The 14955-nt window shown below is 38.2% G+C and overlaps 1 protein-coding gene across 1 annotated transcript in view; it reads right to left on the minus strand.

The window, feature by feature from the left end:
- Positions 1-14955, minus strand: part of LOC101864480 (small conductance calcium-activated potassium channel protein 3) — a gene marked incomplete in the record, with an annotated part of 39011 nt that overhangs the window by 9931 nt on the left and 14125 nt on the right. Inside the window, 1 exon segment of the mRNA XM_005107366.3 lies at positions 3325-3511. Coding sequence (XP_005107423.2) covers positions 3325-3511 — 187 coding nt within the window.

The raw sequence follows: 14955 nt of genomic DNA on the forward strand, positions 1-14955 counted from the left end.
TCTGAAACAAAGAATATTTCCTCTAAAATTTAAAATATCTTATCGACTTCTTATTGGTGAATCCTTTCACTGACAATCGGTAACAGATCTAAACATTACTCAAAAACTATTTGAAATTGTTATAATGTTGGTATGTTTTCTCTTTCACACGAAAAGTCATTGGGGGATAGAACTTTAAAATGCAATATTAGGGGAGAGTACACACAACTTAAAATAGAGGACCAATTTCCCCAGCTAAATTTTGTCTTAAACTGTTGGTAGCTTTTAAAAGACATTACAGAGTTCCTCAAAAGTCGTGTTGGGACCAATTTGTGAATAGATTTATGTTTGACGTCACATGTGTACATTTTCTGATTTATAAACCATTTCACTTAGCTCTGTTCTGTTGGTATCATTCAAAACCATAATTTGTTTGCATTTGGTGATAATCTACGACCTGGACCCCCAATCCCCACCCCACCCCCCAACTTTTATCCAGGTATAAAAGTCCTCTCAGTATATGAGTATGAGTTAACGCCTTGTATCGGGTTTATGCTTGGCAAAGGTTACGCTGTAGCCTACGTTGAACACCATAGCTGAAAAAAACTAGAACTTTGTTGATGAATCCAGTTTAACCAGATCTGCTCCAGTAATGAAGGGCAGATAGTTCGGAAGCATTAACAGCTGCCTCATTCCTAGGTATATTATTTTGATCTTTAAACATGTAAATTAGCGTTACTTTTGACCGGCAGAGCCAAAGTTTCCCGTTATTGCTTTTAATTTTATATTTTTGTTTTGTTCTGTTTTGTTTTGTTTGGGCTTTTTCACACGCGACTTAAGTTCGTGATCTTGGCGATTTATAAAGAAATTCGTGAATTCAAGTCGTTTACCAAATGTTAAAAGGGTTGCTACTTCACTGGAACACATGAAACTGGGGGACTCAAATTGAGTCAAATTGCGCATTCAAAACATTCGCTTAAAATGAAATGGACAAAACACACAAAAACAACAACAACAACAATAACAACAACAACAACAAACAACAACAACAACAACAAACAACAACAACAACAACAGCAACAACAACAACAACAATAACAACAACAACAACCGATGTACAGTATTATATACCCATGTGCCGACAGAACACACCCGTAATTGGCAGCCTACATCTTTTCAAAACAACAACTTATCCCTATTGAATATTATAACGATCGTACAATATAAATTCTAATAGAAACTATGAAGTCTGAATATTATGCTCTTTCAAATACTTATGTAAAGAGAAGAACGATACAGGAAAATAACATCGGAACGAGCTCGTTTATTTGGACACGTATGTAAATCACATTGTGGATGGTAGCCTAGCGGAGTTAAGCAAATTTCTGTCCTTCATTTGCAATTCTCTCTCATCTAGCCAGTGTAAACAGTAACCCGATCTTTCCCCGTCTTTTACTGCGAAACAGCATTTAACTGTTTGAAGCGGCATCGTGTTATTCAGGCCTACGGAATTCTCTGACGTAAAAGCCCACAAGAATCATCGCATCTAACTGAAGCGGCCGTAGAAGACATAGATATATGTGGACTTCTTTTTCGGTTCCAGATCTGAAACGACACATTGTGTACCATTCAACTAATTAATAATTATGATTGAACATTTTGTAAAAAAAACACCAAAAAAAACAACAACTAACAAACCCGAAGCCACAACTACTATCTCATTGTAACCAAACAGATGTTGTCGGACTTTTTTCTTCCCAAACGTCCAAATGTGGTAAAACTCATTGTCACCAAATGTGGTAAATCTCACTGTCACCAAATGTGGTAAATCTCGCTTTTGTCAAGGCTGTGAGATCTAGAATATTGCGCTAAGCTATACTTGGAGCTGTGCCCTATACTGCGTTATCTAAAATCTAAAGATTATTACATTTAAGTTTGGGACGGGACATAGACATCTTGAAGAATAAGCTGTATAGAATGTTACTGTATTGTTTTATTTTGTTATTGTTATTGTTATCGTTTTCTTTTCATGTGTGTGTGTGTGGGGGGGGGGGGGGGGGGGAGAAGGGGGGGTCTAATTGGAAGCTACTGGAGACTACATAACTTAAGGGGAAGCGTAACAGTTTTCTTTCTTCTCCATTTTTCTTTTACTTTGTCAAAGCTACAAGGCTCCTGCATTCCTTCGATCTAGATTAGACATTTTTACTTTTCAGCCCCTTACCATCTGCTGCAAGAGTTACGGGCTCCCTGGGCTCTCGAGTCCTCTCACGCGCATTGTAGGTATCCGGTAACCAATTCTGTGTTTATGGTCCGTGTGTATTTGTGTGTGTGTGGGGGGGTTTTTATATATGTATGCATATGTGTGTTTGTATGTATGTGCATGTGTGTGTGTGTGTGTGAGAGAGAGGGGGGGGGTAGGTACATATGTGTGCGTGTGTACGTCTGTAAGAGTCACATTATGAATCAAGCTGGTTCTACCAAGCATCAATGCAGTGTTAACCAGAGCTCTACGCACTTTATCCCTACAAGGTAATAGAACATTGTTTTTATCATTTAATTTAATTTTTTTTTGCACACAAGACGAGAAGAGAACGATTACATTACAAGTACCTAACAGAATAGCTAAATACATGATCCATTAAAGTACAATGAATAAAGAGACGTACGATCAATAGATGCAAATAATGCAATCGATACAAATATACTCAACATCACGTTTAATGCTCATACACGCATTCATTCACGCGCACGCAAACACACGCACACATGTACGGTATATACACGCTCACACACAACACACTTACATAGACAGATTAACCCAGACACAGTCAGACATAAGTAAACACGCGTACACAATGACGCACACACAAACAAAACGCACCAATTTCTGTGAAAAACTGGTTCGGAACCTGTATTCTCGCCCTTATTGTCCAGGGTGCGGTGCTGTAGTCACCAGCAATGGGCGGTTGTGAAATTGTTCTGTACTGGTGTAATATGTGCGTGTGTATTTATATATGCATTTATAATTATGTATTTGTGTATGTATGTGTATGTATGTTTGCCATAGTAAACCAAATTGCTCTTCTGGGATCAATAAAAATGTAATTTATTAATTTTTTAACAGCACATAATATAACAGAACAATACCTTAATAACAGATCCACCTCTAACCCGTAAACACAAACACACACACACACACACACACACACACACACACACACACACACACACACACACACACACACACACACACACACACACCCCAAACATCCTGGCACACAATGACCCCCCGCTAACAAACAAAGGTCCCTACAGACTCACAACCACAGGCGCGTAAACTCTCACCAGTAACAACTGCTTCCTGAGTTCTATCCGAGCTCCCAGTTTCTTGGAAAACATGGCTCTGGGTTCCGGTGGTCTGTCTGGAATCAGAGTGATATCCAGGTAGCGTGACGTCATTGGGCGCTTCCGGTCAGGCTCTAGCAGTGCGGCCTGGTCATCGTGCTCCTCCTGGGAGCTGCAAGCCATCCTCCTGGGGATGAATCAAGGTGGTTGGTTTTAGAAAGGAAGAGAGGGAGAACGGGGACGAAGGTTAAGCGGAACAAGGCTCAAAACATGTGGTTTGGTGTACCATAATTTACTCAACCGTAATGAATATTACTAACTTCAATATAAACCTTGATTGCAGTTATTGTCCTTTAACTCCCTGTTTCTGTTTTCAAGCTCCAAAAACCGCTTTTTTTTGTATAGCTTTTTTAAAGGTCAAGTTTTGTCTCTCTGCGTTGAATATGTTGATATGGTTGATATATAAAATAATACAACATTAATTTGTTTTCGCGTATTGGCATGCAGCAAGCAATATACTTGCTATGTAGTTGTATATTTCTTTCTAATACCAACGTTTTTTCTCATTTCATTTACAAACTAAAAAAAAGGATCAACCCAACATGATGTCCCAAAAAAGGAGGAAGAAAGCTGTCAAGAGTTGTAAGACCGTCTAGGAAGCAGTCGTAGACGTCGGAACGTCAGAATCTACACTTGGTCTGTGTGTACACAAAGAGAAATAGCAGGCTGGTGCAAGGTTTCATTTGAATTACCAATACAAAAACGTTTTCTCTAAAGCACAGGAAAGAACACTTGCCAAAAGGCTAAAACATTTTCAAACATGGTTTATGAGCTCACAACAAACTAGACTCGTTTGTTAGCTTACGAAATGGCAATACAGACCAGTGTTGAAGTTCCATAGTCTTGGAATGACAACCAGGAGACTTGTGAAGAAATAGCTATTCCATTATTTTCGCAAAGACCACTGGATTTGCCACTGCACACACCAAAGGCGATTTCTCTCGCGAGAGCGTCGGCCTTCAACAGAGAGAACGTGGTTAAGGTTTTTTCAAATTCTGGCAGAGACACCAAGTCATCCGTGTTCGCAGTGTACAACCTAGATGAGTCTGGATGCATAACAGTGCAATGCCCCCCCCCCCCCTAGCCCAAAGGTAATCGTATCGAAAGGTCAGAAACAGGTTGGTCAGATCACATAACAGGAGCGTGGGGGATTTGTCACCATTGATTTGTTGCTTGGTTTCTGCAAATGGATCTTCTCTGCCACCTGTGTCCGTTATCCCTAGCAAAACAATTCAAGGGGCATATTTTTTTACGATGATGATGGAGCTGCTTTAAGATCCCTTGGCTTTGTATCCAACTCAGCTATTTTCCCCAAAGTGATAGTTTGTTTTGCCCCCTATTCCAGTTCACAACCTTTTAACAAGGCCCTATTAGGATAATATCATAACTCACTTTGATGATGTTTTTGTTTTCCTTTTTGTTTTTTTTGGTGTTTTTTTTATTTTTATCCTTCCAGTTTCAGAGGTGGGATTTAAAAAAAAAACTGGCAAAACATTGATTGAATATTCCAGGGTTTTTTTTCTTGTGGTAAGGCCTACCAAGTAGAAAACATGTTCTCTCCTCCTTTTTTTTTGGGGGGGGGGGGGTTGCTTGTGGTATTTTTAATGTATTTTTCATAAGGAAGTCAACATTTTTGTGTGTGTATGGCTGTGAGGTTTTAGCAGAAGTAGCCTTTAACTTCCCTCTCACTTTATCTGTCTATGTCCCACTGTATCTGCCCATGCTCCACTTCACCCCAATCCCTATTCCAATTTACTCGCCACTGTCCCAGTTCAACTAGTAAACTTGTCACGCTTAAAACCATGTGTAATTCAGTTTCTATTAAAAATAACTCCATAATATGCTTTACATGTGCTAATGTTCTTTGCGTATTTTTCATGTCTAACTCATCAGGTCTGAGTATTTCACATGAAAGAGAATAAGCATAAAAAATGTGGCAAGTCAAACCAGTTCTCCCCGCTCTTCCCTACGCAGTCCATTTCAAAGCCCATTGTGGGTAATAAAGAAAACATCATTACTGTATGACTCACCATCAAATCGAACACAAAAATCGTACCATTTGCCCGGGTTTTTAAGTTTTACTTAATGGCGATTCAATTCTCTTTTTTCAATTACTCCAGTTTGTGGGGCCGGATTGATCACGAAGGAGCACGTTTATCTAAATACTAAATTTGATGAATTGTGTTGAAATCAGGAGCTTGTCAAAATAATGAAATCAATGAAACCAGCATTATTGACTCATCCTTACATTGAAAAAGCAGGAACAACAACAACAACAACAACAACAACAACAACAACAACAACAACAACAACAACAACTACAAAACCTAAACACTGTTCGCCCGAGCTTTTAAGTCTTACTTTCATATTATTATTATTTATCTTCAACTAATCGTGTCTGCAAGAGAGATTGTATCCGAAAGAACATTTCTATCTAAATAGAATCGGGTTAATTTGCCTGGAAGTTGGCCTGTTCTAGATATGACACACCTCTAATGATTGGCATACGATAATTCGGTATCACAAAACAACAGCCTTGATCAGACCGCACTTTGGAACCTGAGTAACGCCCCTTTTGTGAAGTGAATAACGATGGAGCTGCAAGAGGAAGGCCACCGATATTATTGTTGCTATTGTTTTGAATCACGTTCCACTTGATCTGACTCACTTTTCTCAATGCCATTCATTTCACCATGTAGAGTCTAGTGAGCATCACATAGGTGTTAGTGCAAATTTTCTGTTATGAGTTTATATTTTGTTTCTCTCTATTAAGATAAGATAAAGATAAGATACATCTTTATTGTCCAGATCCTGGCACATTGGTTTGGTGTTCCACCACGAGTACACACACACACGCACGCACACACACACACACACACACACACACACACACACACACACACACACAAACACACACACACACACGTACACACGTGCACGCACATGCACACACAAGTAGGCTTACAATCACATACATAATATAAATGAGCAGCAACATAAACAATGATAATCGTAAGCTAGATACACACTCAATGTTATTTTGATGCGTGCTCTAAGGTCGTAAGTACACTAAACAAGATGGTTAAGATGGAAGCATTTTGATAGATGATGGTAAAAATGACCTTCTGTATCTTTCTTTGTTACAGATCAGAAGCATGGGTCTTTTACTTCTGACTGATCTTTTTTTTTGAGGGAACAAGGGATGTTTGTTGTCTAAAAAGATGGAATTAATTTTCTTAGTGCAAGCTGTTATGTACAATTCATCCAAGTAGGGAAATGAAGATGTTGAAATTTTACATGCTTTCCGTATTAGTCGATTTAATTTTTCTTTATCTTGTTGTCTTGTGTTCCCGGCCCATGCTGTTATACAAAAATCGATAATACTTTCTATGGTTGAATGGTAGAACATGGACATCAATGTTTTATCAACTTCAAAATACTTTAGCTTTCTAAGAAAAAATAGTCTTTTGTTCACTTTTTTATGCAGGAGAGAAGTGTGGACACGCCAGTTGAGTTTGTTGTCTATTGTAACACCCAAATACTTATAGTCTGACACTTGCTCGATGTTTTCACACTTCATTTTGAGTGGCTGCAGGGGTAGTTTCTTTATTCTAAAATCAACGACAAGTTCTTTTGTTTTTTTCACATTTAAAAGCAGCTTATGATTTTCACACCTTCTATTGAAGGCACTATTATGGCATTTTTTCTTCCAATGGAGAATTAATAGATTATTCCATTTTATTTCCTTTCATTTAATCTTGTCTCTAGACTGCGCAACAAGTTTGCAAGCTCATTTTTTACTGACTTGGTCTGATTCTGTACCAGTCTTGACCCTCGTTCAATCACACATATGAAGTTCTAAAACCTGTGAGGTTTTTTTTTATATAGTACCACTCAAACTTAACTTGATATTTCTACCACATTACAGGCGTTAATAGGAAGGTAGAGCCCTTTAAACTCTTTAAATAACCTAGGTTTGTTGAGAGTGATGTGATCACCAAAGTGATCTTTAAAAATGTTTTCGATTTTGAAGAGTGTAGATAGATCTCTAGTTCATTTTTAAGGTACAGAAGTGGTCGGAGCGCTGCAACAGGTGTTGTTTTTATACGATTCTTTTCCTCTCATTCTGCCACATGACCTTTAACACAGAGATCTATCGATTTTATTGTCAGAGTAAACTCTCGATATAAACCAGTACCATCGCAATTATACACCGTGATTTTTATTTTCATATGAAATAAAATATTTCTCCTTCGTGGCTGGTGTCATTTGATATCAAAGTCCCTATCTGACTGACCAGTGGCTAGGGAAAGTTGGGGTTGAAGGATAATGTGGTACAATACAGAACTCAAACAAGACAAATTATAACATTCTAATATCGGTGATTTCAAGCATTCGTCCTCTGTCTGTCTGTCTGTCTGTCTGTCTGTCTGTCTGTCTGTCTGTCTGTCTGTCTGTCTGTCTGTCTGTCTGTCTGTCTGTCTGTCTGTCTGTCTGTCTGTCTGTCTGTCTGTCTCTCTCTCTCTCTCTCTCTCTCTCTCTATATATATATATATATATATATATATATATATATATATATATATGTGTGTGTGTGTGTGTGTGTATGTGTGTGTGTGTGTGTGTGTATGTGTGTGTGTGAGTGTGTGTGTTTGTGTGTGAGTGTTATTTCTTTTGCTCTAACAGCCATACAGACACACGTATGCCTGCTCATATTATGCAAGAATGCACATGTGAGCACACATACACACACGCAAACACGCATGCCAACATGCACACACAAATGGACTCACATACACATCTTTTTTTATTATAATCAAGTAAAAATATCCAAGGCACAAATTACACTTCGTTTTAGTCAATGCTCCTGTTAGTTACTCTCAGCTCTTAATCATTTGTTAGTTAACACTTAACCCATATTTAAATCACTGCTAAAACTCTCACCTAAGAGGCACATTTTGCTCCAGAGTAGAGTTGTGGGCGCACATCAATAGAAAGAAAATAAACCCACACCAACAGCTAAAGTGCTGTGTCTGCCTCCCCAGCTGAGAGACCTATGATACTAATTATGTCGAAGTAGGAGAGTCAGGAAACATTCGACACGTATATCATACACCCTCCGTCTCTACTAGAATATATTTACATAGAATATAGACCAACAATTTCATAAACAAGTAACTTATTTCGAATGAGAGAACGAGTTGGAGGATTATACGGAAAAGTAAATTACACTTTTAGATAAGCTCGAGGTCATCTCTATTCTAGACGCCAACAGGACCTTTCAAGCGTAAAAATTAAAATTTTTTTTGAACCTGTCGTTTGATAACAGAATTGAGGAGGAAAAAAAAGGAGCACAAGAGAGGATGGACAACAGAGCGAAAGATAACAGCACAAACTCGTATATATCTAATTTTCGGTTATCACGCTCGTTTTACCTCCTGCAAATCCTGCTGCGCTGGTGAGCAAGAGGGACAGTTTGTTACACAATACACGTAGCTAAATCTACCAGGGAGGGGAGATTTTACGATAGGCAAGCGCAACTTGTCCTCAAATATCTCCTTAACGAGTGAATGAGTATCACCCATTCTTTGCACAGCAGTTTGTGGGAATTTGTCTTAACTTAATCGTATTTTTCCACAACATTTGAGGCTATATTAAAAATCTTTTCTTCATAATTTTAAAAACAAAATACTATAAATCTCGCTCACGTGAAAATTGGGATTGTTCACAGTAGCTCCCGCCTCTCACTCATATTTTGCAAACGCATATGGCATACATCACAGCTCACCAGTGACACTTTTTTGTGGCAAATATGCTATCAGAAATTATTTTTACGGGAGCACATTTTAGTACAAAAGGTTTTTAAAACATATGCTCAATAAGCATAATGTCGCGATTAGAAAAAAAATGACGGAACTTGCTTTTTACTAGCAATATTGCCCCAGTTGTAAATCTTTAAAAATATGTAGATACCACCCACTTGGATTTGTAATTAGTTTATTAAGGAGTTTTCTAGAATACAGAATAAGAGGGTGCAGTGGCGGAGCGATTAGTGCGGTCGTCTCCGAAGCGGAAAATCCGGGTTCGAGCTTCGATTCGAGGCGATTTTTTTCGCCACGTGCCTGACTGTGAGTTGGAAAAGTAGGCGGGGTGGAGTGGAAAGGAACTGGCCAGCCACCCTATCACAATAATAATATGCTGAAGGCCCAGGAAGTTGTCTCACGAGCAAGACAATCCCCAATATCCGGAAGCGGGAACAACTTTAGTTTTTACAGTTAACATTTGTTATAAAAATATTGATGTAAAAAAAAAAAATTGATACAAGTCATTGGGCAAAGGCAGGACAGTCTATGTTCGAAAGTTAAATAATTTTGACCGCACTACAAACACGGATATTCTCATAGCCTTCCACTTACAACCCCACCCCCACACTTTTTGGATTTTGTTATAATTAATTACTTTTAGAGTTAAATTGTCTCTTTTACAGAACTCATCGCTATTCTTTCCCACCTTTTCCACCCTCATTATTCCTAGGCGCTCTTACAGAGTTATCCATTGGAGTTTCTTATGATAATGAAACTGATGGTAATAATGATAATTATTTTGCAACTATCACATAATTTATTTATCATTATCCTAATTATGATATTTTTTCACACCATTTACCATGTTCCTAATGTCGTAGTTACAATAGTGTTAATAATTTTGTAAACACATAATAATCATATCATTATTGTTTTCATTTTTGTTTGTTACTGATATGGTTAAGATTATGATCATATCTATGATTGTTATTTTTATCACTATTGTATTGATCATCATCATCGTTAATACATATTATTATTTATATCATCATCATCGTTATTGTTGGCATTTAATAATGCTTATAATAACAATAAAGATAATAATAATAGCAATCATCATCATCATCATCATCATCATCATCATCATCACCATCATCATCATCATCATCATCATCATCGTTATCATCATCATCACCATCATCATCATCATAATCACAATAATAATAACGATACAAGTACTAACATATTTTATTATTATTATTTCTGTTATCATTATCATTGGATAAGTTAACCCTATCGGTAGGTCGTGTTTTACTATCGTATCCATACGACTTGGGGAACTCTGTGCCACCACTTTCCAAAGAGGAAATTTACTTGTTAATCCAATTCGTACGCTTTGCATAGCAGTCTGTCAAAATAATTTATTGAGAAATACTGAAACTTTCAAAGAGATCTTCATATTAGAAGTATTCTAAAAATGTGAAGAATACAACCCCGGGGGTACAAAATGACCCAGGCGTACGGATAGGTTTATATTGTCGTTTGAAAACTGAATAAAAAGACGGAGTAACAAATATTTTCTAAAGCGTTGTACTACATAATGTAATATTATAAAGCTTGGCTCTTGTTACAAAACTTGAACTAGTTGAACGAATGTAATCTTCTTATGTTCAGCAATTCGATGAAAACTTGTTTCAGAAGTTTTAAGTGGCATTCTCAAATTTTACCTTTCTCGCAACATGACGAGAGAGATTAGCGTTCAATAATTAATTTGCATAGAAAAAAGACATTTGTACGGAAGGGGTAAATCAGACAGCGTTATTTTTTGTTTTAGTAGAAGTTTTATGGCGCCCGCAACTGCATAAAGTCATGAGCGTCAGAATGATTAGAGGTGTTACAAGAGAGTAACAAACATGAAAAAGAAGAAGGGGAGATAAGGACGATACATGTTTGATAGGAAAGCAGAAGCAAACAACACCAGAGCACCCGCCAACCACCCACACACAGCGTTAAGATAAAAGAAAATAAGTAAATCGGGTGTTTAGCCTTTAGTATGCGTATTTTTTTTTGTCCTTTGCAGTAGACTCAACAATGTGTTTTTTTGTTTGTTTTTGTAAAGTGTTTTACGGCGCTCGCAACTGTATACGGCGCGGGACACACCTAATATTTTCAGTTGGTAGGAAATTTTGAATTTTGCCCGGGTGGCGGCCGAAGCCTACTCTTATCGATTTTAGACCACCAAGGGATCTTTAACGTGCGCAACTTGCACACTGGCCCTCCTAGATTTTTCGCCCTTGTCCGAGAAGGCTAGGTGTAGATCTTTCCCACCAGAAGATCAGGGGTGTGGCAGAAAGACAGCAGTAAGGAGGAGCTAAGGAGTAGCAGTAGAAAGGCTGCAGAAAGAGTCAGGAGTCCAGAGGCGGGGGTAAAGGAGGTGAGGGGGTAGGGGCAGAACGTGGAAATGAAAGCAGACAACAGAACATTGCTAGAGAGTAGGAAAGGAGGTGAAAGAAGACAAGGTTAGAGAAGAAAATGTTTCGGTCGCTACCCGGATTCGAACCCGGGACCTTTGAATGAGAGGCCAACACCTTAACCTCCAGAGCACGAGAGCCCCCGCCCCCCCCAACAATATGTGCATGTGTGTGTATGTGTGTATGGGTGTATGTGTGTATATGTGTGTTTTGTGGTGTGTGTATGTATGTGTGTGTGTGCGTGTGTGTGTGTGTGTGTGTGTGCGTGTGTGTGTGTGTGTGTGTGTGTGTGTGTGTGTGTGTGTGTGTTTGTGTTCATGCATGTGCGCGAGTTCGAGTTTTACAGAAGACCGTTCGACCAAACGTCTCTATTATGTGGGTTTTATGTGTAGATTGTAGATCGAAACGAACTGGAGTTGAGTGATGAACAAATCCAAGGAGCCGCTAAATTTCAAGCCAAGTTTGCTTGGCCATGGTGTGCGACATTGAAATTGTTAGTTATGTTATGGCTAAGTACTACCATGACAAAGTGAATCAAGTTTATTTAACATAGAGCAACATAAAACATAACATTTTCTTTCATTTTTTAAAAAAGCCGAAACTGTCGGAATGGCCAAGAGGGGGATACATAATAAATAACATGCCGAGAAAGTACCCACAGCACCGAAATATTAAGTTATTAAAAGTTAATAAACAGATCTACCATCCATAATCTAATTTGAGAAAGCAAATGATCTGAAAAGTGATTAGTATCACGCATTGACAACAGCTCTGGCGCGATATTTCTTCAGGGAAAAAAACTGTCCCTTTTTTTCTTTCTAAGAGCCGCCTTTTACTACCGACCATGCATTAAATATGATGAAGTAACTACTAAAACGCCAAAGGCAAAAATGAAATAATAAAGAATTATTTAAAAATGAAGAACAAAACAAACAATGCATGTGATTTTGCATTTTGTGAAGAAAATAATTGAAAATCAGTCCAAAGAAAGGAACAGTCTCAGTACGCTGATGGTATAGTTGTTGTTATTGACTTCGTTGCTGTTGTTTCTGGGTTGTCACTTCCAGTAAGTCGTGCCTAGCGCAACAAGTACGACAGTGGTAAGGCTGAAACAACATTACAAAGATCTTCACGGACCGGAGACTGAAATGAAACTGCTCTGTTTGTGTTGGGGGAGACGAGAACACTTTTTTTGGTCAGAATTGTACTTTTGCTATGGGCTTCTCTTGCTGCTAATAATACTTTTGATGATGATGATGATGATGATGATGATGATGATGATGATGATGATGATGATGATGATGATGATGATGATGATGATGATGAAAGAGGGAGTTATGCATATATATTGAGAGTGCTTGTTTATTCTACTTCGGCACAAAAAAAGTTTTTTTAAATTTTAATTTTATTGTTCGTTTCTAAATCGCCATCTTACAATGTCATAATGGAGCATAACTCTGTATGCCAACAGGCATATCCAAAGGGCACTGGGCAAAATATGCGCAGTCAACGCGAACGTTCTGATCGATTCTGCAAAATGAGACAGAAAACCTAGACGACAGGCAGAAACAACATGGAAATATTGGCTTAACACGTGTGTGTCGGTTTGTTTTATCATTGAAAGGTATTGTGCTGAGATGGCGTGTGTGTCCACACGGTCAAGAAACGCATTATTCCCTGCAGGGAAAGAACAATTTGTTTTGCCCACTATTATCAGTCTGATGAAGAATACCCTGACTCATGTCTGGTTATTCATGTCCAAACTTCTCCTAGTTGTCCTTTCAGTACAACAGTAGCTGCAGTAGCAACAACACACACCAACAGCAACAATGATAATAACTACAACAGCAACAACAGAACAGCAAGAACAAAATAAAACAACGACAACAAACGGGATGCGGTTACGTTCAGTAAAAGACAGTGGCATAAACAACAACCATTACAGATGACATAAATACTAAGTTTTACGAACATAACATAGACTTGCGCACAGGATAGGATTAACCATGCCGTTTAGACATAGAACCAGTAGAGATGAGCGAGTAAATAAATTATACTTGTAATTGGTTTATGAATTTGCGCACATGACTGGCTTACTGGGTCTCGAGCGAGTGACAAAATATTTTTGGTTCCTTTGGGAACTATTAGGGTGAAGATCATTAATTCATTTGTTACAGCTTCGAAATCTTCATAATAAACAGGCGGTTGTCTTTAATTGTGATGTCAACTCCTGCTACCGGGTACCAAAAAGATGATAACGGTATTAAATGTATGTGCTAGAAATGAATAAGTTACAAAGGTTTTGCAAGTTATGAGAGTCACCCTGGCCAGGACTTGGAGAGTAGGACTCCACCCCCCCCCCCTTTCCCCCCAAAAATTGAAAAACTGCTGGAATGTACTTTGAATCAAGGAGTGGTACGTTCAAAGTGACTTGAGTCTTGACTTGTCTTTACTTTGATGATTTGCATAGTGAGCATAGTCGGCTGTCCTACTACATCCGCATGAAACACTTGGTAGTCCTCTGCAAGCAGCGATTCACGCGTAAGTTTAATTAATCCCCCAACTCCCTACTGAACACTGGATAACTTAACACTCATAACTCATAACAAGCACAAACACAAACTTTCGCCCTCTTACATTTGTACACACAATAATCGTTTTTAAAATTATCATACTTTCATAACAGTCGACAGCATTATATCATCTTCTTTCCCTACTCCTTGCAGCTCTCAGCAGAGAGAATAAATGCCTTCGTCGTTGTGATAAGTATAGGTCTCTTAGCTTTGCATGTCGTATTCTTGGACAGTAGATTTTTAAAATGAGAACACCCGTCTTTGAGTTGAAATATCGTAATTCACCTAGCCCAAAGTGGCCTAAACAAGCATTAAATTAAGTCGATGAAGGCAAATGATAATTACAGCAGTGATAATTATTACACCGAAGAGTACACACTGAAAACAAACAAACATGTTATAATGTTAATTGTAGTGAAATATTAAATATTTTTCTGTCTTGAGTTTGTAATATAATCAAAATTTAAGGATACGATAACTTTTTAGCATCTCACATAAAATTTGCTTATAACTTCAAAGTCAAATGATAGCATTCAGCACCCACTCAGACGTTGCAGTATTTCGTCATCTGGGTTGGTATGTTAAATAATTATTATAATATGTATTTTTCTGTGACTCAGGCAGAACGCTACGTGCGCAGAGATGGGACTGATGACGGAATAGACAGATAGAGAGACAGAGAAAGAAAGAGAGAAAGAGAGAGAGAGAGAGGGGGGGGGGGGG

Source organism: Aplysia californica, unplaced genomic scaffold, assembly GCF_000002075.1.
Source record: "Aplysia californica isolate F4 #8 unplaced genomic scaffold, AplCal3.0 scaffold00597, whole genome shotgun sequence".
Taxonomy (NCBI): domain Eukaryota; kingdom Metazoa; phylum Mollusca; class Gastropoda; order Aplysiida; family Aplysiidae; genus Aplysia; species Aplysia californica.